This window comes from Pelecanus crispus, chromosome 5 (genome assembly GCF_030463565.1).
Source record: "Pelecanus crispus isolate bPelCri1 chromosome 5, bPelCri1.pri, whole genome shotgun sequence".
Classification (NCBI taxonomy): Eukaryota; Metazoa; Chordata; class Aves; order Pelecaniformes; family Pelecanidae; genus Pelecanus; species Pelecanus crispus.
In genome coordinates, this window is record NC_134647.1 from 57,899,411 (window position 1) to 57,926,500 (window position 27,090).

The 27,090-nt window shown below is 34.5% G+C and overlaps 1 protein-coding gene across 3 annotated transcripts in view; it reads right to left on the reverse strand.

Annotated features, from left to right (window-relative positions):
* The window catches only part of KCNT2 (potassium sodium-activated channel subfamily T member 2), a 154,951-nt gene that overhangs the window by 22,968 nt on the left and 104,893 nt on the right, over nt 1-27,090 (reverse strand). Inside the window, exons 14-22 of one of the 3 annotated variants that reach the window (XM_075710610.1) lie at nt 26,720-26,828; nt 20,839-20,988; nt 19,453-19,682; nt 18,570-18,786; nt 16,578-16,683; nt 16,132-16,304; nt 13,992-14,063; nt 10,719-10,853; nt 4,967-5,078 (exon numbers count right to left, since the gene is read on the reverse strand). In XM_075710610.1, coding sequence (XP_075566725.1) covers nt 4,967-5,078; nt 10,719-10,853; nt 13,992-14,063; nt 16,132-16,304; nt 16,578-16,683; nt 18,570-18,786; nt 19,453-19,682; nt 20,839-20,988; nt 26,720-26,828 — 1,304 coding nt within the window. The remainder of the gene's footprint in view (nt 1-4,966; nt 5,079-10,718; nt 10,854-13,991; nt 14,064-16,131; nt 16,305-16,577; nt 16,684-18,569; nt 18,787-19,452; nt 19,683-20,838; nt 20,989-26,719; nt 26,829-27,090) is intronic. The other 2 variants (XM_075710611.1, XM_075710612.1) reach the window with 2 other exon arrangements.

Below are 27,090 nucleotides of genomic sequence, written 5' to 3' on the forward strand. Positions count from 1 at the left end.
AGACTAATTGGACATAGAGCACTTTAACTAGATAAGCATACCATTGTGCTTATTGGTGTAAGCCACAGAAACAAGACCTTATGTATTTGTTTTGTAGTTTGATCTCATATATTTGAGTGCTTTTCTTTTAGTGCAGTCAGACAAAGTAGAAGATAGTTTTCTTTCATTGCTATTGAGAATAAAACTTGTGTGAAAATTATGGAAAAGTTGTAAGATTTGTTTTACAACAAATACTTCAAAATTAAAACTACATGCATATAATAACATACATTACATTAAATCCATTTAGATTTATGCCATAAAATATTTTATGGGGAACTGGCTGTGGAGTGACTATCCTCCTATGGTGTGACTGAGGTATTATGTTTATCCTTACATCTGTTTTGAGAAATTTGTAGCAGATTCTGGTTTTCTGCCAAGAAAGGTGGGATAAGGCAAGAGATATCTGGTGAATAATTTGATTCTTATCCAAAATTCTGATGACAAACATAAGGATGTTCCTATTTGTTTTATTTTAAAATGGAAGCTTAGAAGTTTATTTTTCCCCTTCATTTTAAATTTCTTACGTTGTTTCCTTCCATCTCTTATTACAGTCTTGCTTTTCTTTTACCCTTGCTTAAAAGAAATTTGTGAGGAAAACCAATTTATAGTCAGGCACTTTGCATTGAGTTGTGCTTTATTATTTGCAGACTTAGTTGACTCCCAGAGAATACTGCGGATGTAGAAGCCAGAAATGTGCCAGAATGCCCCAGCAGTTCTATTTCATGATGTGTGATGCCCAGAAGTTCCTTCGCTGACACTTTTTTGAATTAATGAGGAAGGGGATATAACTACTTAAAGAAAATCATAGATCATTTCTAGGAACATAAAAAAAAGATCATGGCATGACTGCATCCTGTAGAACTTCACATCTATAGAAGACATTTTAAGACACTGCTATTAATAGATGGAGATCTTCATTTCATCCTCAGTCATCCTATGTTTGTGGCTTTGGTCAAGTCACGAAGTTTGAAATTTTTATTGCTTTCTTTCTAAGTGATAACAGGTGTACACTTGGTGTTTTGAGAAGTTCTTAGCATGTGCTTCCTCCATATAGGCCATTTAATTTGAAGTTACTTAATTATTTCCTTTTGGGCTTGCATATTGTCAGAAAACCAAAGAATATCTGTCCAGAAGTTCATAAGCTTTTCAGTTTATTTCCCTCTTTTCTACCTCCATTTATATTAATAATAAATCCTATTTATGGTTCTTTAACATGGTTTTTACCTTTTTACTATTCCTAAATAGATACCTATTCCTTCATAACAGTTAATACTATGATACCAGTAACAAAGTGCCAACCCCTAACTAACCTGAAGCCTTGTTTTGGCCACTATGTCAGTAGCTGAAAGAGATCTAGGGCCCATCTTGATTTAATAGTCTCCTCTGATATAGACAGTAATATGGGAACTGCCATGATAGGCTGTAACTGTTGTGTACAAATAATGCAAAGTTGCTTTAATAAACATACAAGTATATGGGGGTGGGGGGATTGGGGGTCATGCAAGAACACATAAAGGTGACAGACGTAATGGCTTATTACAGGGAACAATCGGCGTACTGTTAGTTTTGGTAAATGTCGTTTGTTGCCCATGTCACACATCGGACTGATCAGAAATCTGGGCATGGAAACCTCTTTACAGTACCTTTCTTGACATAAGGGATTTTGGATTGCTAACGCTTCACCTCTAGGTGTAAACCGGTTTACAATATTTCGGACTATGTGATCTTAATTGATTCTGTTTTACCTTGTTGGCAAGAACAGCTTCATTTTCTGGTGTGGATCTGGAACAGCTTTCTAAAAACATGCCAGTTCAACAGCCAAATATGTATGCTAATTATTTATACAGTTTCAGAATTGTAGCTGATGTAAATCATTAGAGATTCATCTAAAATAAGATTTACACCAATTAAGAGGTACCAATTTATTTTTTATAACCCATATATCATTACTGCTTCCTATTACTTAATGTTACTTCTAATCTGCTTAAAACCTGAACAAATGGGGACAGCATGCCCTATCCTTAATTGAAGGTGAAAAAATCAGCATGGTTTTGTGTATATCACTATAATATACTGGGCTATGCCAGATAGATTTCTGCTCACCTAACATGTCTGTGCTTATCTCTGTGGAAGGTACAAAATCACAGTATTGGTTTGATTAAAAGATATAGGGGTTTGCACATATTTTAAAATGATCACTTAAAGATTTAGAACTTTTATCCTTCAGTTAACATCTGCGATATTTACTTGGGGGGGGGGGAAATAATTATAGAAAACTAAAGCGTGAATATTATCCAAGATGTTCTAAACCCTTTCTTTCAAGAAAGAGGGAGTACTTACCTCATTTTTTTTCTTATCTAAGACAAATGGAGAACATAAGTTTTAAGTTTAGACCATGGGTGTTTTGTTTTTCCTTTTCTCTGTTTCATAAGGGCCATTGCTTTCTCCTATGTTGGTGCTGAGTTTGGTGCTCAGATTTATCTCTAAAATGAGGAAAGTTGCAGCTGCAACAGCAGATGGATTTCTCTGATTTGCCTATGTTTCTTCTGCAGCCCATTAGGTTGAAAAGTTAGTTTTGCATGTGTGTTTCAGTGCTACCTGAAGGAAACTTGCCTGACTTTGTAGTCTTTCTGCAAATGAGGTGCTTAATGCAGAAATAACAATCAACTGTACATGACTGCCTTAGGTAATTTTTACTTGAGTTTTTAATTGCCTTTCATTTTGCATGAGGGAGTTCTGAAACATCAAATGAACTACAGCACTGCCTGTGAAGTGCTCCCTGTAAATGTTAAGATGAAATGAGTGGGAAATATCAACAGCAGGCAACGTCAACAGCAATGAAGAAAATGTTCTTTCTTTAAGATAATTTATCTACCTCTATTTCAGCATAGCACGGTTTGGACAGGAAGTTAATTAACTGTTCAGCTTCCAACCTTTATACACAACTTTACATTTGCACAACAGATTAATAAAGATAGGGAAGAAATTATAATATTTCTAATGATTTCCAGAACCTTTGCTAGAAAAATGAAGGAGCCTATGTAAAGCAAGAAAGAGAACGGAGATAAAAATCCTGGTTTCACTGCATTGAAGTAGTCAGGCTACACACAGAATATTCCAGAAGCAACTGTAGATACTGCATACTGGGAAAGCTATTACTATTCTTACCTCCTCTTATCGCTAAACTGTATGGATTAACAGAATATGTTTAAAAAAAAAAAAAAAAAAAATTGCTGTCAGCTATAGTACACCAAGGAACTAAGGTTGGTTGGAATATAGTCTTGAGGGTGCTATCCAGCTGTTGGCACTTGTTGCCCTAAATAAACTGACAGTGCATGATTCCAGCCAGTTCCAGCCTATTCTTCCTGAAGGTACCATTGAGGAAGGCAGTGCTAAAACAGCAGAGCCACAGGTGCAAACCTTAATGGATAATGGGAGTGGCATAATCCAAATGAAGATGTGCCTCCCGCTGCAACTGCTCCTCTCTTTGTGTAACAACTTTTGTCTAGCTTCCTCACAGTTCTCAGTTTTATGCGTTTATCAGAATGCCACCTAAATAAGATTAAGCCTGTGTTCTATCTTAGGCAAAGGACAACAAATCACAAAAGATCACCCAGATATTTACATCTTGTGGTCGAAACGTAAGCATGATAGTCAACTGAGTAAAAGATTGACTTCTAATACTTATCCTATCTCATCTAGAGAGGCTGAATTATTGCAGAATTCAATTCCTGTGTAAGAAACTGGGAGCTGTGAAGATAAGTTTGTATGAAAAGGGTGTTTTCCATTAAATATACATTAAAATTAACTATGTGAACATTTTACAGTAAATGGTGAAATACCTGAAAACCCCCAAATCTAGGAAATTTACTGTACAGCTAGGAAATAGAAATTATAGGCTAATTCTGTATAATGGTAATGATTTTAGCATGAATTCAAATTTGCTAAGATATGTAAGATATCAGAGGTGAAAAGATTGGGAGGCTACATGAGAGAACCTAGCAATAATATCTAGATTGATAGCAAGGGCAAAGAGAGATGACTGGAGTGAAAGATCTGTCCTTGAAGACCGGCACAGTGATATTGTCTTGCTCTCATAAACTCGGAAAATGTCCTGAAAGATCACAAGGGTGATACTATAAGTTTTGTGGACTGCAGAGGCAGGTAGGTCAGATCGCCAACTAAGATCTGTGAAAAAGAGGCTTGTCCTGGAATTTGCCCAGTTAAACAGATGCACAGTGTTACTTTGTATGCTCCATCTAATGTTTTAGCAATAGTATTTTGGACAAGCAAATTAACTTAAACTTATCTCCATATAGCCTCCCTGTTTCACAGCTTGAGAATGCCAACACGTGCACTAGAATGTATAGAATATGAAGATTTTATCTAGTATTTAAGTAGTGTTACTATCCTTATCATCACTAGGGCTGCCCTTCAACAGAGAACAATTGCTGTTCTTAAACTGTCACAATAACACAAATACCCCATGCATATACATCAAAATGTATACAGTATATGTAATTATGCTGCCTTTAAAGTGAACTGGAATAACAAATGCATTATAATAAAAGCTGTGTTTTAAGTGGTTAGTCAATTAAAATATTTTCCACATTAATTGCCTGTGGCAGCCTCTTGGAAACCCATATTAGCTCTAAATATTCAGTTATCCAAAAACATTCAATTTTCCTTGAGCAAATTGGCTGAGGGTTGGTGGATTAATATTATATTGCAAAGTGATGGAACTCAAATCAAACCTCATACTCAAATAAGGGTAGAATTTGGAAAAAATAATCTTTTATATTAGCTCTGCAACCATAAAGTCATTTCACTGTTTACACTTGTTCTGAAAGCATTGTTACAAAATCAGAAAAAGTGTTAAAATGATAACATTTAAATTGGGGGTGGGAGAGGTGAATCTTCTTACCTTTTCTAATTTGGATAGAGCAAGAGAATAGCAGTCTTTGGCTCTGAACTGCATGAATCTCATATTGGCTGGGTGAGTTAGTTCTGTGATAATGCTTAGGCTTGAGAACAACCTGTATTTTAGAAGAATATAACAGTTATACCTCTAATTATAACAATTCACAAATATAAGGCTCTGTATAATGCTACAGCTTGTGCTCATGTCCATGCTTTTAATTAGGTGCTTGAAACCTGTGGTGTTTTTTGGCACAATGAAATGCTGGCATAATAGCAGAGGAAACTACAAAACATTCTCTGTAGAATTCACAAAGAAGCAAACATATATTCAAAGGTTGAGCTTATAAAATATTTTAGTTCTAGAAAGGAACCACTTAATTTCATTACCAGAGCTTTTTTAATAACTTCTAAAATGACACAAGTCTGTAGGAAACAACAGAAAATGCAAAACTATATAGCCTGCGCTTAGCATCTGGTTGCATGTAAACTACCATTTTATTAGAACTGGCTTACGTACTCTTTCCATTTGATTTTTTTTTTTTTTTTGAGTTCTGTTTATATGCTCTGTGTCCAGAGACTGAGCAACATAGATGAAAATTGACACTTCTTGGGAGTTCAGCAACTTAAATTGCTGAGAAAATATATGCTTATGTATACTTATGTTCTCACCTGGAAATATTTACATATACAAAATATTTATAAGTTAACACTAATTCAGGCTTCCAGTAACAAAAAACAGCGACGAAAGTTTAATTCTGATCTGGCTGAATTACACAGATTTTTCATGAAGCAGACTAAAGAGTCCCTCTGCAGCCCTCAGGGCTCTAAGAACTAGAAAGAAATTTGTAGTTTAAGCTATGCAAATACTAAACAACTTGGAATAGAACTCAGATTATTACTAGAATCATAGAATCATAGAATTGTTTAGGTTGGAAAAGACCTTTAAGATCATCCAGTCCAACCATTAACCTACACTACCAAGTCCACACTAAACCAATCAACGGTAGACTAGACTAAACCATGTCCCCAAGTGCCACATCTACCCATTTTTTGAACACTTCCAGGGATGGTGACTCCACCACCTCTCTGGGCAGCCTGTTCCTATTCTTGACCACCCTCTCCGTAAAGAAATTTTTCCTAACTTCCAACCTAAACCTCCCCTGGCGCAGCTTGAGCCCATTTCCTCTCGTCCTATCGCTAACTACATGGGAGAAGAGACCAACACCCACAGATTAGTGTCAGAAATGAGATCATAGAATCGTTTAGGTTGGAAAAGACCTTTAAGATCATCCAGTCCAACCATTAACCTACACTACCAAGACCACACTAAACCAATCAAGGATGTGCATTTGTAATCTGTTCTGCTGATCCTAAAAGTACTTATCCACATGTGACAACAGAGAATTGTAGTACTAATGACATCACTAATGTGGCTTCTGTTTAATTCAGATAAAAATTAAAGTGGTTTCTTCAAAGCTGAATTTAGTAAGTATCAATTGGAATGCAATGTACCTTTTTGCAAGTCTTTAGTCTTTTTCCCCTCTTTTGTAGGGAGGAACTTCACTGAAATGGCAATTCAAGCAGAGCCTAAATGTGGGGAAACGTATGTCAAAACTATCTGTCAGTATGTGTTAATGCCAGCTTATTGCAACGCATTTTCCTAGGTCTGTCGATGCCAAAATATAGACTGGTAATGATCACATGATCCTAAACATGTTCTGAACATATGATCATATGATGGTAGAAATGCTAGCCATTCTTGTGTTAGCCACTATGTCCCTGTGAATAACCAAATATTAAATGTGATCATGTACAGAAAAATGGACTTGGAAAACTGGGTGAGAATGTGAATCACTTAACAATGACCATCTGTGTGCACTGTAGTTTGAAAGGCATTGTGAATGCTCAGGAATTTCTGTACCTTTTTAGCTCTTGCAGTCAGGCTTTGATACAAACTCTGAGCAATGCAGTATTGTTATACAAGGTCTACTTATGTCCTAACACAGATTAAGCCCTTAGGGAATGGAGTCTACATACATAGATTAAATACATGATAACTACACCCTTGAGATGTAACTGTGGTACACCTTCACTTGTATGCTGTGCATGATAAAAACCTGTGAAGTGCTCATGAAAATTAAAAAAAAATCCTGATAATATCATAGTTGTAGGTATGAACTTGTATTTATTAAGTAGCTTAAGAAAGGTGTTAAAGTTCTGAGGAAAGAGAATACATTTTTTCTGCATTAATTCTGTATCATAGAACTATTTAAGCTTCTGCTGGCTGGAAATTTTCTTGTATTGCTGTATTAAAGGACAGGTATTCATGTTTGAAAACTAATAATATAACTTTCAGAACTAAGAGTAACAGGAATTTAAAAGCTGATCTAATGATAAAATATACAGAACTTACAGAAAAAAAAAATGCAGGTTACTAGGTTTCTGTTAAAGATGGGTTTAGTTTATCACCAAGATAAGAAAACTGATTTATGTTAGGAAATCGGTTTCAAACCTGGTATTGGTAAAACTCATATTTTACTTATGAGTGGAATTAGGGGAAGTGGCTTTTCAGGCAGTCAGGACCAGACTGACTCTTGCCCTGGATGTAAAGCATGCTGCTGCAAGCTTTCAGCAGCAGAGCAGGCTACTTCTGTGCAAAGGTCCCTTTTTTCTCTCCCATTCCGGTAGAAAAGGACTGGATGGGGTGGAGAAAGCCTTAATCAGCCTGATGGAAGACACGGGTTGCTGTTGAACTGGTATTTGGGAATCAGACAAGCAAGTGATATACTTAGTTCTTTCCTGAACCAAAAAGATAAACCAAGAAAACAATGTAATGCCATCATAACACCTCATTTGGTTTATCTATAGATTGCTGCTGACTGCTAGATACCAGCCAAACTATTGACTTGTTAGGTATACTGCTGTTAATAGGCTTCTTGCAGTATTTGAAACATAGCCTTCAAGAGGTTAGCTAATAAAAACTTAAAAACAGGGCCTCCCAAACACCAACATTTAAACCCATTAATTAATAGAAAGCAAGAGTAAATATAAACACTCCTTCTAGTACAGACCTACTGCCTGAGGAAATGTACTATTTTTCTGAGGTGGACTCATAACTGTCAATGAGGACTCAATGGTTGGCTTCATATTTCATATTAAGAAGTGAAAAGCATCTCTAGGGCACAGTCCAAAACTAGTAATTTCTCCTTGTACTTTTAAACTGTGCTAACTTGTTCTTTCCCATCCGAAGGATTAAAGATTTCCTTTCTTAGTCAGTGTGACCATTTGAGTCATACTTCTTTACTCCTTTTAACTGTAATTAAGTCAGACAAGCTAGTGTTGTGTCACAGTTTTAATTAGCATGGAAGAGTTTCTAGCCTTAAAGGTGCTAAAAACCCTGTCATTATAAACAATGCATCTATCTTTAAGGTGTGTGTGGGGCAACTCTTCTGGCAAAGTAACATTATTAAGTTATGTAAATCAGGGAATAATGTCAGAACAGGTATATGAGAACTGGAAACCTAGGCCAAACAGTACTACAGCACACTTGGATCCCCTTTTCTGGCCTGTCCACAACCCTTAATGAGGTGAGCTGATCAGAGTCAGTCAAATCAATGTGGTTTAGATTAGCCTATATCTTCTGAATGATTTCACTTGGTGTGACTTAAGTGGAATCTTCATTGATGTGGTATCTTTGAGAACAGCATACATCAGCAAAACTCCAGTGGTTTAAAATCCTTCTTTAACACTACAGTTTGTGTTAAGTGCTGTTGTTCTCCACCATGTTCAGCCTCTTCATTAGTTTCTGATATTATTAGCTATTATTAAGTAATGAAAAACCTTTAAACATATTTTTAAAGTTAATTTACAAAACTATTTATCTTGGTGCAATGAATGTAGTTTATTCTGTAGAACAGGTAAATGCCACTACTTTATGCCTCTTCCCAAAGGTCACTTATTTCTACAACTTTTACATAATATAAAAATGCAGTGAGATTATTGTACATGTTCTAGGGAAAAAAAATTAGAAAACAATTCTAAAATACACTACGTGTGAAAGTTTACAAAGTTTTCTGAAAAAGTATTGTTAAATCTTAAACCAGGATACTTATTCTGATTTCTTTTGATATTTGTAAAAAGTACCAGGCAGTCTTAAAATTATATTGAACCAGATATATAGTTTATACATGAGTTAAAGCTTCTATCTAGTTGTAACCATTGTGCAAGACAACTGAATGATTATACAGTAAATTCTAGTTGGATACCTATGGAATGTAGTGTACTACTATGATTTTTTTTTTTTTTTCAAGGTAGAACACAACTACAGGAAAAATCAACTGGTACTTGCGAGTTTTGTTTTTTTACTCAACTAATTTTTCTGGTCTATATTTGGGGGTAAAAAATATTTCTGAGAAAATTAAGTGATGTACGTCAAAACCTCAGTGAGATACCCTAGCACAATATGGTTAAGAGTAGGCTTGAATAATGCACAGATTAAGTTCAATTATAGTTTCTAAATTAAATTTAGGTGTCATTAGGAAACACACACCCCTGTGCTAGTATCATGTACAAATTAAAAAACTTGAAGCTAGAAAAAGACAGAACTGAAGTTTCTCGTGCAACATAGATTTTGCTTCCTTTGAGCACATGCAGAAATGCTAACAGCATTTAACTGCATTCTCACACATGGTTGCATTAAAAAAAAAAAGACAACTTTCCATTGAAATAGTCGTGTTTTAATGAGTTCAGTTTTCTAAAAACACTGACAGATTCAAAAGACTTCTACTATGCACCTGTCTCCAGTCTTATGTGGAAGGCTTGACACAGAAAAGGGCAGCAATATTGAATGATACTGAATCCTCTAGGGAAGGACTTCATTTTGTCCAGGTCTTATTAGAATGAACAACATGAAGTGCCAGGCTTAAGCCCCAAATCAGAGAGGCATTTCATACTTGACTGTATAGTGTGTTTTGTTTTGTGTGTGTGGTTTTTTGGTGAGGTTTATTTTGTTGTTGTTTTGGTTTGGTTTTTAAGCTAATAAGAACTTTTTTCAGTTTAAAGGGACATGTATCTTTTGGTAATTGTTAAAACACGATATTTAACACAAAGTGAGGCTTTAATCAGGAGAGGTTCTCAAAAGAACAGGAAATCTCAGTTTGTTTAGCTCTTCATCACAGCACTGCCTTCTTAGCCTCTTTACTAGACTGATCACTTTTTTTTCACTCTACTCAGTTATTCCTTCATGACTCTTAGTATGTTGTTGTTATATGTAATGTTGCATACGTGTGCCTAAAAACCTAATTTTTTTTCAAAACTATTCAAAATGTGAACACTTACTACCAACTTTATAGTGATGCACTGCTTACCTTTTAGAAGGATCTGCTTTTTATACTGGCTTTACAATACTGTGAAAGACTGCTGCACTGAGGAAGTATGTCTTTTCTCAACTATCTTTGGTCCTAAGTCTTCATCAGTAGCTTTCTTTTCCTTCCTGCAAACCTGACAGTTGACTTTTAAAATGATCATCCAGTTTTGGGATGTACAGAATTTCATGTGAGATTTCAGGAGAATACCTCAGTACTCAGTACTCTGAAGTATTGCTAAGCAAGGTTGGAAAAGATTTGCCCACGTTAGACACAAAATCATATAAGGGAAAACTTAAGTAGAAGAAAAAAAAAATTCTTATCCGAGTACAAAAGGAATTAAGTATTTTGCCATTAATGAAGGTGTATTGATTCATTGTAAAAATGTCTTACCTAAAGAGTGTTTGAACGTTTACAATAGTCTTAGCATCTGCCATGTAGTCCTCCTCGGCACTCATTGTACTTTCTTTGTCCACCACCACCATATTAGCTGCAAAGGTGACCCCGCATCTTAATAAGTCATCTAGGCTTTTGTGAAGAGAAAGAGGGAGAAAGAAACAAGCAACTTAAATATGGAACACCTAAAAGATTGGGGATAGTTGGATTTTGCAGATCATAGGCTGAGTTGCTGGTTCCCTTCATCTCCACGTACATACCATAACTTCCAATATAATCTGTATCAACTATATCATCTCAATTGATAGAGTATGAATAATTATTTTCCTTGAAGTTATATAGAATGCACTTCAGTAGGCTGTTACAGTCCCTCTCTTTTTGCCAAAATGATAAATTTATTTCAACTTTTTAAAGTAAGCCTTTAATGGTTACTTGGGAAGACAGTATGTCCTTATATGCTGCCACAACTTGCTTCACTGCAGTTAATTTTGGCAATAAATGGACCTAAATAAATGCTTTGGGTTGTTCTTTCCCACAATTGCATTTCAGTTTTGAAATGCTAATAAAGGTTTTGCCATGACATATAACACATTCCTCTTTTAGGTTAATCTGTGAGTTGGAGTGTTCTCATAATGCTTTTAGGAGCAGCTGTACATTAGTCAAACTTTGCACTCTGCTGGACATTGTTTCCTGTGAAGCCTGACCACAGAAAACACTCACAGACAGCTGAATTACAGTTCTCATTGTGTCTTACAGCTTTGTTTCCAAAATGAAACATTTGTTGTTTTAACAATAATATTTCCCATAGAAACTCAGCACTTTTTGAAAAGTTTAGAAAAGACACCTCTGTAATGACAAAGACTGCTAGGAACCTAGCAATTTTTAAGTAAAAATAAGAAGAAAGGGTGAATTTCATGGTTTCCAAGGGAAATTGGAAAACTAAATTTTTGCATCATTCCTGATTACTTCCAAGGTGAAAAGCTGTTTTGGCATTGTAATTGCTTCTCATTTGGCAATTAGTAATATTAAATTAATTATCCTGATATAGTTTTGCTTTTCAGCAATGATCTTCTTAGGTTCCCAAGTTTACATAACCTGTTATAAATTCTTTTTGAAATTTTGGATGAGGAAAAGTCTACAAATTTGTAGTATTTATTTTACATCTTATACATATTACTCCAAAACAAGTACAGAATATAATTATTTTTGAAACTGTGCAGTACCACTGGTGGTTGACTACAAAAAAAGAAAGGCTGTATTTTATATGATCTATATTAACAACTTCAGTGCACAAGTAGAACTCTGACCTTTCTCTGAATAATTTGTATTTCTGCTTTTTCAGTCTTTCAGTTGTTCCCTGAAAATAGCAGCATATTCTGAAATATCCAGATTTTCTGCATTTCAAAGTTTCATAAGCTCAACAGCTATTCTTATTTTAGCAGTTACATTCAACTAATTTGTGGAGAAGTAAAAAAAAAAAAAAAAAACAACCTAATTTAGAAGTATATTAATTCTAGTTCTCGGGTACTTCTAGCTATAGGTTTCTTAATACTGAATAAATTTCTACACAGTGGTGAAATCTGTTCAGCTACAGATCCCACAGCATTTATACCTGAGGACTGTAGAACGTATTTCTTCTACTTGATGACATATTTTGACGAAATTCACCCCAGCTATGAATTTTGGTAATGCTATTTTTCTGCAGGCCATCCACTTCTAACAAAAAGTTAGTCTCATTTACCACTCGGTAAATGAGAGTGATTCCTTTGGTGGTTTTCTCTCTATGATGATGACATTTCATGCCAGGTGACCAAATGGCAAATATATTAGATACTTAAAAGGTAGTAGGTGGCACTTTGGGAATGTATTCTATACCTATTAAATAAGAAAGGAACCTTTGCATATTCTACGTTGTACTTCTTAGCTAAAGACGATCAACTTCTATTAATTGTACATGATTTTAAAGTCTTGTTATTGATGAAAACAGATGTCAAAAAAACCCCAAAACCCTACAAAACACAATTGGTTATTGTACCAGGAATTAAAGTGATTGTATTGTCAGAAAAGACACAGAAGTTCACGTTAGTATTACTGTACACTGTAGAATTCTGTATAAACACTTCACTCTTCTCATGCATGTGGTTCTAAAAACAACAAAACGCCTATAGGGAGGGATTTGATTATTTCCTTTTTGAAATAAACTCGGTAAAATTAATTACAGTTTAATTTTCCATGTTAATAAAACCAGGTTAACATCTTTGCATTATTAATTACTTTAGATACTTTGAGCCAATTCAATTATTCTGCTGGTATGAATTCTTTTTACATTGTTGTGGAATTAAGAGTTAAGAAACCAGTAGATGTTAACAGCCTGAGACACTTTCTTGGTTTAGAGAAAGAAATGTAGAAAGTGAAAAACACTTCTGTAGATTCTTTGCAAATCTCACAATGACTATGATATCACCAAGGTAAATCTGTAACTGTATCACTATTATAAGTAGTTTTAAAGCCCTTTTTACAACAGTTGAGATTGAGAAACGTTGAATCTCCAGAATTCTCATTGAAAAAATGGATTTGTTAATTCAGTGCAGGAAATAAGTTTTTTGATTTCTACCTGGGGAATGAGTATTATGGTCTTGTAGCCCCAACTCAAAATTAGGTATGTAGTGAAGCAAACCATTTTCTTCTTTAAATTGACACTCTACACACAGGATTTTACGAAAATGCTAATGAGCCCTTGCTCTTCTCTTGGTTTTGCCTGATTTTTACATTAAAACTATGTTGCTAAACCTAGATATACAAATATATATTAGCAGAGGTGAAGACGGAAATCTAGGAGTAGGGGTAGCTTAAGTAGGGAAGATGAAGACTGTTGGACACATTCATGACTGTCAGTGTTAGTACTGTCTACATTTTGTAGCTATCTTTACAAAAACCTAGTCAGTAAATCCAAATAAATTATAACTAAGTATAGAATGACACTAGAATCAGGGTTATAGTCCCACAATTTGTAGAAACATATTAATGCACCTAAAGAAGTTACTCTTACGTTTTTGAAGATATTAACCTGTGTTCCCTATCATACTTTCCACTAATGATATCCTTTATAAGTCAGAAATTTGAAATCCCAAATTATAGCACACAGACACAAACCATGCATGCAAAAAGATCATCTTCAAATACAACACACACTTAAGCATGCAATGACGATACACACAACAAACCACTGAGCACTACAATGTTAAGTTTTCTAACAGTTATTTCACCTACTTGTCGATAGAGCCCACCATGTAGTAAACCATTGGAAACCAACAGATTGCATCCAGAAAATGCATATCTGGCCTAAGCAGCAGATGGGATTACAAAATGAAACACAATATCACAACAGTAGCATCTTTTCTAAAATATTTCAATAAACTGGTAGCTTTAAAAAAAAAAAAAAAAAACCCAAAAAACTTTGGCAGTGTAATATCACTTTAAACAGGAAATAGGTTTGCAGAAAGCTGTGAATCAACAGTTTGCTGTGATCATAAAGAATGATCAGAATTAACATGCTTATATTAATAAATGCACCTCTTAAATCAGAAATCTTATGGCACAGTACAATTCCAAACATAAGAATGACTGACTGATGTCAAAGACACACTACCAAGTTATACTCCAATGCATGGCTTAGGAGTACTTAAAATAAGCAGTGAGAATTTTTAATTAAAATGTGAGGTGGAAACCCAATCATCATTTGGGTTTTGTGCCAACAGCTCCATTCACGTCAATGAGACAATCTTAGATGAAACCTTATTTTTAAAATGGAATGTGAAAACTAAGATACTGTATTTTATTGCATTGTTTCTTTATCGTAAATATTACTGTGTTTCTTCTTACATACCAAGAAACATCGGAAATCTTAAAACACGTGTCATGTGTAGACACCAGAATAAGCATACTGTAATAAATTGCCTTGATAAAGAGAAAATGGGAATATAACAACAACACATAGATATGTTCATAGAAGGTGGCTGAATTTCTAAGTCCAATGAAGTAAATTACAAAATTCCAATTGACTTGAATGGTAGCCTGAATTCTACCTCATGAATGTATGAAAAGCATGCTGGCTTTTCAGCTAGCTTCTGTAGTCCCATGACTACTGGCCTTTCAGAGGAGTCACTGCAAATGCTGCATAGAGACAGACAACACTAAGGGTATTAGTTTAATTAGCAACCATAGCTTTTAGTTTATGCTAATAAAAAGTAGTTTTAGCTGTAAATGTCACAACAGCATTGAAGTATGTACTCGGGCACTATGCTGGAAAAGAGAACAAGCACTAGAGGGCACTGTATGTTCATATCTTTAATCTTAAGTCGCAAATCAGAAGTCCTTTAGCCTAATTTAGGCTTTTACCAATTTCTGTAATTCACTTTATGTCACAATATGTACATAGAACAGCTTCTGTTTTGCAAACACAGGTGTATACAGCTTCACTAAAGAGCTGTCTGAGGCAGAAGTGGGGCACTTCGCAGCAGGCCTTTGTATAATAAATCCCTTAAACTAGAACATATGTATATGTAAAGGGAAGCGTCAGCCTGGAATCAGAACCTGTAAGAAATTTTTGCTGCTTTCATTTCTTTGAGTCATAGTTTGATCTAATTTTCTGTATATGGCTAACCTCCATTTTTGTGTCTTCTAAATTGTGATTTTAAGTACTTGGGCAATACCAAAGTGTCACCAAAAAAAAAAAAAAAGTCTCTTTCATTCATTGTCAGATTATAAATGAATCAGTCTTGCCAGAGAAGAAATTGTCTGAACTTTTAAACAGCTAATGCAAGAAAGGCTAAGAATTCCAGCAATCTCCAGACAGGTACGGTAGTAACAACAATATTGCAGGTTTTAATTTTCTTCCATGACTTTATATAACTGTAGACAAAGTGTGTGTGGGGGAGTGTCCTACTGGCTTACAGAACTGTTTATCTTGCAGTCTAAAATTATTAAAAATATACCTAAGTGGTCCAGGCCACTAAGTGCCTTGTGTTAAGTAGCTTAGTGGTGTCTGAAGTGCTGTCACGTAGCTGTGAAACTGTTACACGGTTTGCTTTTTACAGTGTTTATGAAGTTATTTAATTTTAGCAGTAATATTCACATTACTTTGGGTATCTTTAAGAAATACTTAGCTGAAACATTGGCCATGAACGATAAGGACATTTAAATTCACTATGGCCACTTAGAGTCAGTAAAATGTCAATTTTGTATATGACTGAACATGGGGTATTATTTTTGTCACCAACTTTTCTCAAAGATAAATGTGCCATAATGTTTTTGATTTTAAGTTGGCTATGTGTGAAGAGTGATCATCTATTGAAGTAATGGTAAGATGAGTGCAAAATATATCACCAAAAAAAAATTAAAATGTACTTACGGGTTATCCAGGAGTAATACAATGGGATTTAGTTCTTTCTTTGGTCGGTAATAAGCTCTGAGTGGAACAATAAAGTTATATAAGCCATTTCCAGCAGTTTCTGCTGCAACTATAATCAATTTATTTTTGAATCCATAGGCTTTGGCATCTTCATAGTAGTTATGCTGGCATCCCTAAAATCAAAATAAGAAACAAGTTCAGTGGATGTGAATAAAGAGATTTAGCTGTGACATTAAAGGGGTTTACCATTAGAAATAGAAAATTGTATCAGATGACCTGCTTAGACACAAACAAATGCTTGGTGATGAAAAGGATGAGAAAATATAATATAGCTTAGTAAGTGCTGAACAAACCTCATCTCTAAGCAGAAACCAGAATTTAACTCTGTTCAGGTGCAAGAGACAATTGAGAATGCAGTTTTATCCAGTAACAGAAACTTCCTTTACCTTATCTAGTCTTAGACAACAGAATGGTACTTTTTCATGCAGAAGATGACAAAATGTGGGAGAGCTTCCGATGTATGGAGAGTAAGGAGGATAGCCTTTGGCATACCTAGGAGAATAGAACAAACATTTTTCCGTATAGCAAATCACTGAAACACAGTTGACATACAACTATTTTACGGGACGTTTATATCTGTGTCTGAGTTTTGCAGTTATCTGTAGACTAGCAGTCAGGTACATGAAATGAACTATATTTAATAAGGATTAAAGCAATAAATACTGTGGCTTTGACCAATTTGATACAATTTAGTGAAAGCTATCATTCTTCTGTGGACTAAAGGAATTTGCTTGGGTTTTTTTTTTTTTGTATAGGCATCTTTGGAAATGGGCTGATGTATCATACTGTGCTGTCCTAGCGTTTTGCACACATGTACTGGAAACTTCTAAGGAAGGAAAGAAAACAGAAATAATTGTGGTACTTCTGCTCTTCCTTCTCCACTTTTCTTTCAAATGCTTATCAAGAGTAAGTGAGGTCATTACCTTCTTGCTTTAATAACATACTTTCAACATGGTTGGAATAAATTTTAAATGGTGAATGCTCTTGCTGATGAGATGAAATTTCTAGTTGGCCTTAGTTTTTAATAAAAGGCCTTTTAAAACCTGGTATTTCAGTCTGCAGATTTAAGATGACTTGTTCTATTATTTTTTTCATTGGCGCTTTATGATCTTCCCTGGGGCTTCTCATGCTTGCCACTGTTGGAGATGGGAAACTATGCCAGGTGCGCCACTGGCTTAATTATGTATTTCAGTTTTAACATCCCTGTCAGTAATCCCAATAAACATAATTGCTTATCTGCGTAGCAGTTGCAGGATTGAATCTTCTGTTTTTATCTGAGTAATGCATCATTACTTTCAGTAACATGCTAACAAGCATTTTAAATTAGATGTAATAATTTTGTCTCATACTGGTTTTTTGTCATTCCTACATTTTCAAGTCAGACACTTAACCCCAGCATTCAACACGCCTGTTTAAGTGACCTGATTATCATTGCATTCTCAGGACAGAAGTACTGATCTATTTACAAATTAGTGAGTTCTGTCTTTATAGAATGTAAGACAAAGGGTCATAAAAATGCTATAAAAAATTGCAATACACAACTACATCTTTATAACTGTGTATAGGTAATCTCCAGCAAATGGAGGAGTTGTCCTGGTTTCGGCTGGGATAGAGTTAATTTTCTTCCTAACAGCAGGCATAGTGCTGTGTTTTGGATTTAGTAGGAGAAGAATGTTGATAACAGGCTGATGTTTTTTAGTTGTTGCTGAGTACTGCTTATGCTAGTCAAGGACTTTTTCAGCTTCCCATGCTCTGCCAGGCGCACAAGAAACTGGGAGGGGGCACAGCCAGAATAGTTGATCCAAACTGACCAAAGGGCTATTCCATACCATATGACGTCATGCTCAGTATATAAACTGGGGGGGGTTGGCCGGGGAGCAGCGATCGCTGCTCGGGAACTGTCTGGGTATCGGTCGGCGGGTGGTGAGCAATTGCATTGTGCATCACTTGCTTCGTGTATCATTATTATTATTATCATTATTATACTGTTACTATTAGCATTACTATTTAACTTTATTTCAATTATTAAACTGTTCTTATCTCAGCCCAGGAGTGTTTCTCACTCTTACTCCTCCAATTCTCTCCCCCATCCCATCGGGGTAGGGGGAGTGAGCGAGCGGCTGCGTGGTGCTTAGTTGCTGGCTGGGGCTAAACCACGACAGGAGTTAATCTGGATGTTTTATTTCAAAATAGTCATAACAACATTCTGCTAATAGACAATAGCATTTCATAAAAGGGAATAATTCCATAACTGGCCTTTATGGGTCTTGCTTGCTACAACTGCTTGGATTGATTTGTATGTCAAAAAATTATCCATGCTGTTTATGTAATACTATCTTTTCAAATTATGTTGTTTATTTTATATTTAATATACATACTCTAAGCCTGCAGAGACTTCGTCATCTGACGGGGTGGTTTCATCTTCTGACTGGTCACTTAGCAGGTCACATGTCTGAAGTGAGGATGAGTCTGCAACCTCCAGAACAGGTCCTATACTGGGCCGTCTGCCCTCTTTGCCTCCCTCGGAAGGAAGAGCTAGCGTAGGTCCACTGGATGTTCGGCATCCTGTATCTTGTAAATCGATAGCTACTGTCCCTGAAGTAGCGTTGAAAGCATTTTCTCAATGTCGTTGTCAAAACATTTGAATGAGATTCCCATATTTAGTGGGGATTACCTGACTACACAGCTAAAGACTGAAAGGCATACTATATTGATTGTACTTATTACATTAAAATATAACAAATATTTAAACTACACCTAAGGAAGCCTTTTCTTGCAAAGTAGCACTTTTTCTGACCACTAATATATATTTTCTTGTTAACTACCTTTTTAAAATCATACCTTATATAATTAATCCATATATATACATCAACAACCTGTAGATTTTTCTTGAGCAAGCGCATTTTTTTAATTAAAGAAGCTTACAAACAACCAGTTACAAATGACAAAGAAATTACCCATGTGATTTTCCCAGTTATACTGCTGTGCGTATATTTTATTATTACTTTTTTTTACAACAGTCTGAAGTGGTTTAATTCCATATTGTCAAGTAAAAGAGAAACATAACCAAATTCCATTGTTTTGGGTGTTTGTTTTGTTTTTGAAATTACGAGGGCAAGTGTTTAATATTTTTTCTTCCCACACACTATTATAATTATATATTAATTTAAATTATAATTTTAGGAATGCACTGTTCAAAGCTTTAAAATGCAGTACTTATTGAATAAGATTATGTTGTGAGGCTTTTTTTTTTTTACTTACCCATGCTGGCTATTATACTGTGTACGGGTAACCTAGAAGCTCCATGATAAGATAATTTTGATTCATGGTTTTTTATATGCTTTTCTTGCTTCTTGAAAGCAGAGTTCTCTTCTTTGGTGATATTTATATAAAAGCATATATCTGTAGAACTCATGATATATCGAGGACCTGGATTCAGCAAAATGTTTTTGTTATCTTCCTTTCTAACACCAATCAGACAGACTCCAAACCTTAATTAGAAAAGGAAAGGCATGGTTCATTTTGCATAGTCCTGTAGATACCAGAATTTCCACTGTCGAAAATGAACCTCCAGTATATTTTTATATTTTGCAGATTATGAACATTTGCAGATTTTTGGATGACAAATATGTTTGAAAAATGTTATCTCCCAAATAGGCCATTTCTGATCAAGCAGTTTTTATGAGCTCATGAATCCCTAGGCATTTGAATCCAGCATTTTTCTTAATCCCCATAACATTCTTCTAATGCTGCTCCAGTTGACTTTTTTCTATTAGATGAATAGTCCCTTCTGGGAAAATACTAGTAGAAGAATGGATATATAATATGAAAAAGTATTCATCATGTTAAATTGTTCCATTATTCATATGTAGCGGAAACCATTTTCAGAATTCATTTTTGTGATTTGCTCCTAGAAATGTATTTGATTAGTGATAGAAAATAAGGAATTAAAGCAAAAAAAAAATCTTTCTCTCACTTATTAAGTATGAGAATAAACTCAGTGTTACAGGGTTTGATATATGTTCATTTTGTTAAATATATAATAATGTACATGATTTGTGTTCAGTTTGTATATTCACTTCAGAGCAGCACTGAGTAAGTGATGCATGATCTGGAACCTAAAGAAGATATGTTAGCATCTAACAGAAAAAATACATTTTTATTTTAAACGATCATCAGAATGTAGCATGTACCACCTTTAAATTGAACACTTTGCATAAAATCAACATGCCACAAAGGAAGCCAAATGTCCAGCTGACTCCTAAATAAATAATAATAAAAAGAACCCCAAACCACTAACACTCTCCCATCCACCCTTGTCTAGATTGTTTTGGACATGGAAAGGGACTGGCGTTCTTATATAACCTCTCTAAGGTACAATTTTTTTCTGGTTGTTAGGCTTATTTTACATATCCTTTATATTCTGTTCTCTCAGACTGAGCTGGCCTATACAGAACCAACATGAGCTTTTACCTGACCAGCTGTAACTTACAGAAAAATATCCATGAAATATCTTAGCGGCCAGATATTTAAACCCAGAAACGGAGTAATGTGTAATACTGCACCTTTGAATGCAGAGCTACGTTGCAGGCAAAACAAATAATTATTTGCTTGAACTTTTAGTTGTTGATAGGAAAATAAACATACTTTTTATGTGCATGGAAAGAAGCATATGTGAAGCTTTTCCCCTCATACTCAGCAAAAAAAGTACTTTCTTCCAGGTTAATATGATACACTTCATTACCAGAGCATCTGCCATACATTTTCTGCCATTGTTCTGGTGATTGCTGACTCTCCCTGAAACATGTACAGATAAAAGAGAATAATTTAAAACTTAATGTAATATTCTTATCAGAACAGTATTTCATGGCAATAGAAACTACAAATGTCTATTAAAAAGGTCCCATAGGCTAATCTGAAAGAAATATTTGAGATCAAAGCTTGGTAAGACTATAAGTACAGAGATTATTTTAATGAATTAAAGAGCATTTTCTGCCACGCAATAGGCATATAAGATTATGTACTTTAGTATCAGCAGAGGTATGCTGAATTACTTTAAATTCACACCATAATAAGTAGATTCATTGCAATTTAAAGATGACAGGTGAAACTAACAGCAAGCTCATTCTGTTCATAAAGACAGTGTCTTCAGATGCTCCATGGCAGATTGTCTGGTTCCTGTTTGAAGTAGGTGAAGAATCATTACAAACAACTTAAGTAGGAGAGACCCATTTGGCTTTGGTCATTTTATCTGTAAGAAAGATTTTTTTTCCTGCGTTTGCTTATTGGTTATCTTCAGCTTTTCCCCAACGGACATTTTTAGTTATTGTGCCTTGTATACTATGATAAGTATATACCTTCTTTTCTCTAGTGCAAGAAAATAAATTATTACTTTAACCACATCAAGCATATCATCCTTTACTATATGCAGCTAAGATTCTTCATCCAAATGAACTGTTAGCGGAAATGTTCCAAACCTCAGCTAACACCAAAACTTGCAGACTTGGGGCTTCTGTGAACTTCTTATAAGTTTCATGTGGAAACAAGGTTCTGTCTGCATGAGTTTTACTGGATACAATGGATACATATATATGCAGATAGGACATAAAACTGACAAATGCGCTCTGTGTTTTGCCACTTGGAGCTAAGGTCTTAGATATTGGGATATGCTCCTTTGTGTTCATTTATACATTTTCAATATCTTAACACTATTTCTGTTTTCCTTCAATTTACCATTCTTCTCCACCCTCAGGGTAGAAACATTTTGTTTCAAGATGAAAATAAGTAAACCATTCTTATTGCAACAGTATTAACAAAAAGTGCACTAGGTGTAGAATAGCAGAACTAGAAATGTAATTACAGAAGAAAATTTTTCCACATTTCACTTTTCCCCCTAAAATAAAATGTTCACCTGTTTAAAGTCTGCTTGGTTCCAGTTAGTTGTCTAAAAGCTTCCCATGGGGCTGTTCTGTAAAGATCACATTAAGTTCAAGTCAGAAAGGCTGTTTTCTTCCAATATTTTGTACCATAATACAAACCCTAATAAAGTTCTATTAGTAGATTAGATAATTAGATAACATTTAAAGATAAATATTAAGACTAATAATTAATAATAAGATTATAAATAAGATTCAAGGTAGAATTTTGGTGTCTTACAGACTGAGGTTGTGAATTCCATAAACAGCTGAGAAGTCAATACGATTATTTACATCTAGTTTGCTTAATCTGAAAAGTAGCATTAAAGACCAAAGCCAGTTCACATAAACAGCAGCAAACTTCCCCTTAATTTTAATAGCAAGTTGATCTGGCCAAAGTTGCTTAGAAAATGGACATTTTCCCCAGTCTCCTCACATATTAATACCAGAAGATAAGGTGGGTTTAATTTATGTACATGTATTTCTTTTTGCTTACTGTTTATTGTATTATCGTTCTAATTAGGATAATAGAGAATAATAATTTTTCCTGTGTTCTGCTGCTACGTATTGCCTTCAACTTCCAGTAATTTCCAGTAATCTTCATGATTATCAGAAATGAGTTTGTATTCTTAATGGTGTCATACTATTTCTTAATAAATATAGGAAATATATTCCCTGTGGAATAGGTAGCACTTCATTTGTAAGAGTACAACAAACACTTGGGACAATATTTTATCTATGAACTGCCAATGAGCTGTTTAATTCCATTAAAACGTAAGTCATTTACGATAAGATCATATTCAAGCCAGGAAACATGAAATTAATTATTACTCAACCCTTAATTGGTTTAGTGGTGGACTTGGTAGTGTTAGGTTAATGGTTGGACTGGATGATCTTAAAGGTCTTGTCCAACCTAAATGATTCTATGATTCTATGTTATCTTCACTAAATTAACAACTGTTAAGAAGCTAGAATTTGAAAGGGTCATATTTTCCCTTAATGAATGACTTTTCACCAGGGAAATGACAAAAAGCAAGAAATAGTCTGGTCAGTTCCTTGATAATCTCCTCTGGTTACATGCACCTAAAATACCGTGTAAAAAGAAGACCCATTCCTTGTGGAATGGAAAGGCATAGGTTGTCATTGGAACTTGACTATCTGTGATAACAACAATCATTTCCAGTCACTATACTGAAGTTACTAAACTTGTGAGTCAACAGATAAGGGGCTTCTGTGAATGGAAACCTGAACTAATCATTAAGAAAATCCTCCCAATGACTTTGAATAGACTTTAAAAAGATTACCCAAGTTTGGAAGCAGTTGATTCATTGTAGTCTCCCCATAATCCAAGTCTGTTCTTTTTATATGAAGAAGGCAGTACTGACAGGGATTTAAAACTCAAGTCTTACATAAACTTTAATGCAGGTGCCGGTAGTAACCAGGATAATGAAACAGGAACCAGGATAATGAAACAGGAACCGATGTAAAGGAAAGCAGTTCACTGTTAACATTGGAAGACTATTTAACAAATACTCTTCGTTATTTAGATCTAATTTAGTATTTCATTTGGATATAAATGCATGTATAGTTAAAATTTTTATTTGTAGTTTAAATAATATATTTTCACTTAATCTTTTTATTTATCCAAACTCAAATGTTCATCTGACTTCATTTTTCATATACATAAATGTAATTTAACCTATTTTAACAATTAGCAGTTAATTTACCTATTGTTCAACATTAGAAAATATCTAGAAAAGCCAAAACAATTATTCTGATTTATGAACTAGTCATATCAGTTTTATGTCTGCAATATGACAACCTGCAGATGAAGCTCAAAACCAACACCTATTTTGAAAACAGAATTCCCCCTGAAGACAATGATGTACAGAATCATTTGTTTTCCCAATACTATTCAAACACTCCAGAGTCAGTGCAAATCTCAGGAGAAGAATGTAAGAATGAAGTATGAAGAATGTAAGTTTAAAAGGAATTTTTCCTCTAAAACATTAGTGTATACTCAATAAGAAAGTTTGAAAATAAATTTCTTGACTTAAGTATAATACTTCTAAAGTCCAGAGTTATACCTGTATCTAGCTATGAGTTTATTTTAGTTAGCAAGTGTTTAAATCAATTATGGTATTGCACATAAAAATTACGAATGAAAGAGTAAAATAAGTATAAGATTGATAAAATTGGGACATTGAAGTGGCAATTCAGGAAAGAGAAATTATTTTCATATATTTAAATATTTTATATGATTTGTTCAATTATGTGTAATTACTGTCTTTTGAATTTAGAATATTATATTCAAGAAGCGCATACTTGTTAAAAATCAGTGGTTAAATCTCTAGGTGTTAAAGATCATCTTAACTAAATGTTTAAGGACACAAAACTTCCAGATTAAACATGGCCATGTAACACTCAGTTATAAGCAAAAAGTAAGCTCAAGTACATCATTACTTAATGTTTTCAACAGCGCAGCAGGGTTTTTTAATAGGATCAGAGAAGTCTAGCAAAAAGATAGCGTTGTCCTCATTTCTTAATTGTGAATGCTTGACTTGGTGACTTTTATTGTACATTGAACAGACTTGTGCACTTGTACAAAACTTAATGAAAAATGAAAATCACAGTTAAATAAGACTTTTGAGAACATAGTCCAGCATTTCCAAGGGATTTTAAAAAGTTATAAGAAATAAAGGGGGAAGAAAAAACCCACCAGTTTGGGAATTACTTACCTTTTTACGTATGGGAACTACATAAATTTTTAGCAAAAATGAAATGAAAGGAAGTAGCAAAAATATTAAATTTGAAAGCTTAGAAAGTGATATTTTGGGACAGAAATACTTGATTTTTTGAGTTTTTTACTTTTAGCACTGTGAAGTCAGGACTACAAAAATATTTCAAATTTGAGTTTTTTCCCTCTAATGTTTTTTCCCTCTGTTTTAAACTTCGACAGATACAGTGTGGTTTTAAAGAACAGTCATATCTATTCAACCAATTAGTCCCGCATTAATACATATGCTCTAAGATGTCAAAATTTTGCCATTTTTTCAGTATTTTGGAGCCCATCTGAGATGAAATGCTCTGATGAGTGCTGCCTAAAGTAGAAGGATGACAACTAGACATTTTCACTTTTCCAGTCTTTCCATATTTATACAGCAAGCTTGTATGTTTCTGTAAGAAGGATTCAAAGTAATGCTGACAACTATTTGTGCAAAAATTTTTTTTTGCTCCTAGTATACAATGACCAGATTAGAAATCAGTTACTTTAACAACCCCAATCACATCAATTAATTCTGATTGCAAAAGAAATAATAAGCGCTTTTGCATACTACAGTGACTTTGCATCACAGTTGGGAACCTGTATAAATGATCGATATGCCTGTGTTAAAAATGAAATGCTGAAGTTCTTAAGTACAGTAAAAAACAGAGTCCCTTTCATATATCTGTTTTTATGCTGATGGAAAATTCTCTGCTAGCTGTTAAGAATGCTACTCTTCTTTCATGTACATATAATATGAAATAACTAAAAAAGGCTCTGTATTCTGTGCATGTCAGATAATGAAAGCTAGGCAGAGGAAGAATGTATTTCACCATGACTCTCAGGAGGCATGGAAACAGTATTTTATTGTCATCTTATTAACAGATTCTAGTACAGATAGTGCCATTAAAATCTTGACATTTGTTGTTCTTGGTAGTGAAAGTTCTAGCAATAATTTCAGTTTTCCCCATTCTGGGCACAGGGGAATACTACAAATGCCATATAGAAGGTTAAATAACTCTGCTTGTAAATATCAAGATATTACTGGGTCCATGGTTACTTGAAAAAAAGTACGCATTTTTACTAGACTCTCAAGTGTATTTTTGTGCAGTCCATATGCACGTATTCTATTTCTACAGATATATTTGGAGATTTACTCTGTAATGCCTCTCTCTGCCCACAACATTTTAATAAGAATACCTTATTATTCCAAGAATATAGCATAACAGAGATGTACTAGACGTGGTAAAATTATTTTGGTAAATATTGAGGGGTTCTACTGCAACTATTCAGTCTGTAGAGACACCGTAATTCTGCACCCCTTCCGGCAGTGTGATCATTATGTTAAAAACTATCTCTTCACACATATGTTTGCTTGCTTGCTTAACATACAGGCACTGAATAGCAAATAATATTTTATACGTTATCAGAAAAACATTTCGGAGCTCAATGAATAGGAATTTTTATATGTGTATAAAAACAGACCTTCAAATTAATGTATTAAAATAGGTATTCTTGGGTCTTGTTGGTAGAACTGTGTGATAGATCCACAATTCAATCAACTAAATTGGAAATACAAATTTTTCATATCTTCTATTGTGGAAGTGGCACAACAGCGTGCAACAGATTTTTAAATATTGGGGGCTGTCCCTTTGAAATTATAATACCTTAAGTAAAACATCTTGATGCTTTTATTGTACAGAAAGTTCCAACATCTTTTTTAAAAGCTGCAGTTGTCTGGGAGGTCAGGGTAAGCTATTTTCCAAAGAATATCAGCTTATAACTTCTACAAGGTTGGTTGTTTTTTGGTTTTGTTTTTGGGTTTTTTTTTATGGTAGTATATACTTACTGTCCCCTAGATGTATGAACCAGCAGTGTGATTAACGTAGAGGTAGCTGGGCATATACAATTTAGAGCTAGCATAGCATATTTGAATTCCTCTTCACACACAACGTGATCTGTAGAAAAAAAAGAAGATATAAATTGTTTTACAAAAATACTTTCCATTGAACAGAATTATCACTTCCTTTCCTTGTCTAGGAAAATGGTGAAGATAGGGACAATCAAAATTTGCCTCCAGATCTTCATCTTCCACTTGAACCTAGAGAGCAGTTATGTATGATTTGCCCCATCTATGCTATCTCTCAGATTGCATGAGTAGCATTAATTTTGCATCCAGTTCATACTTTCTGTCCTGCAGCTACACATGGAGAGGATGTA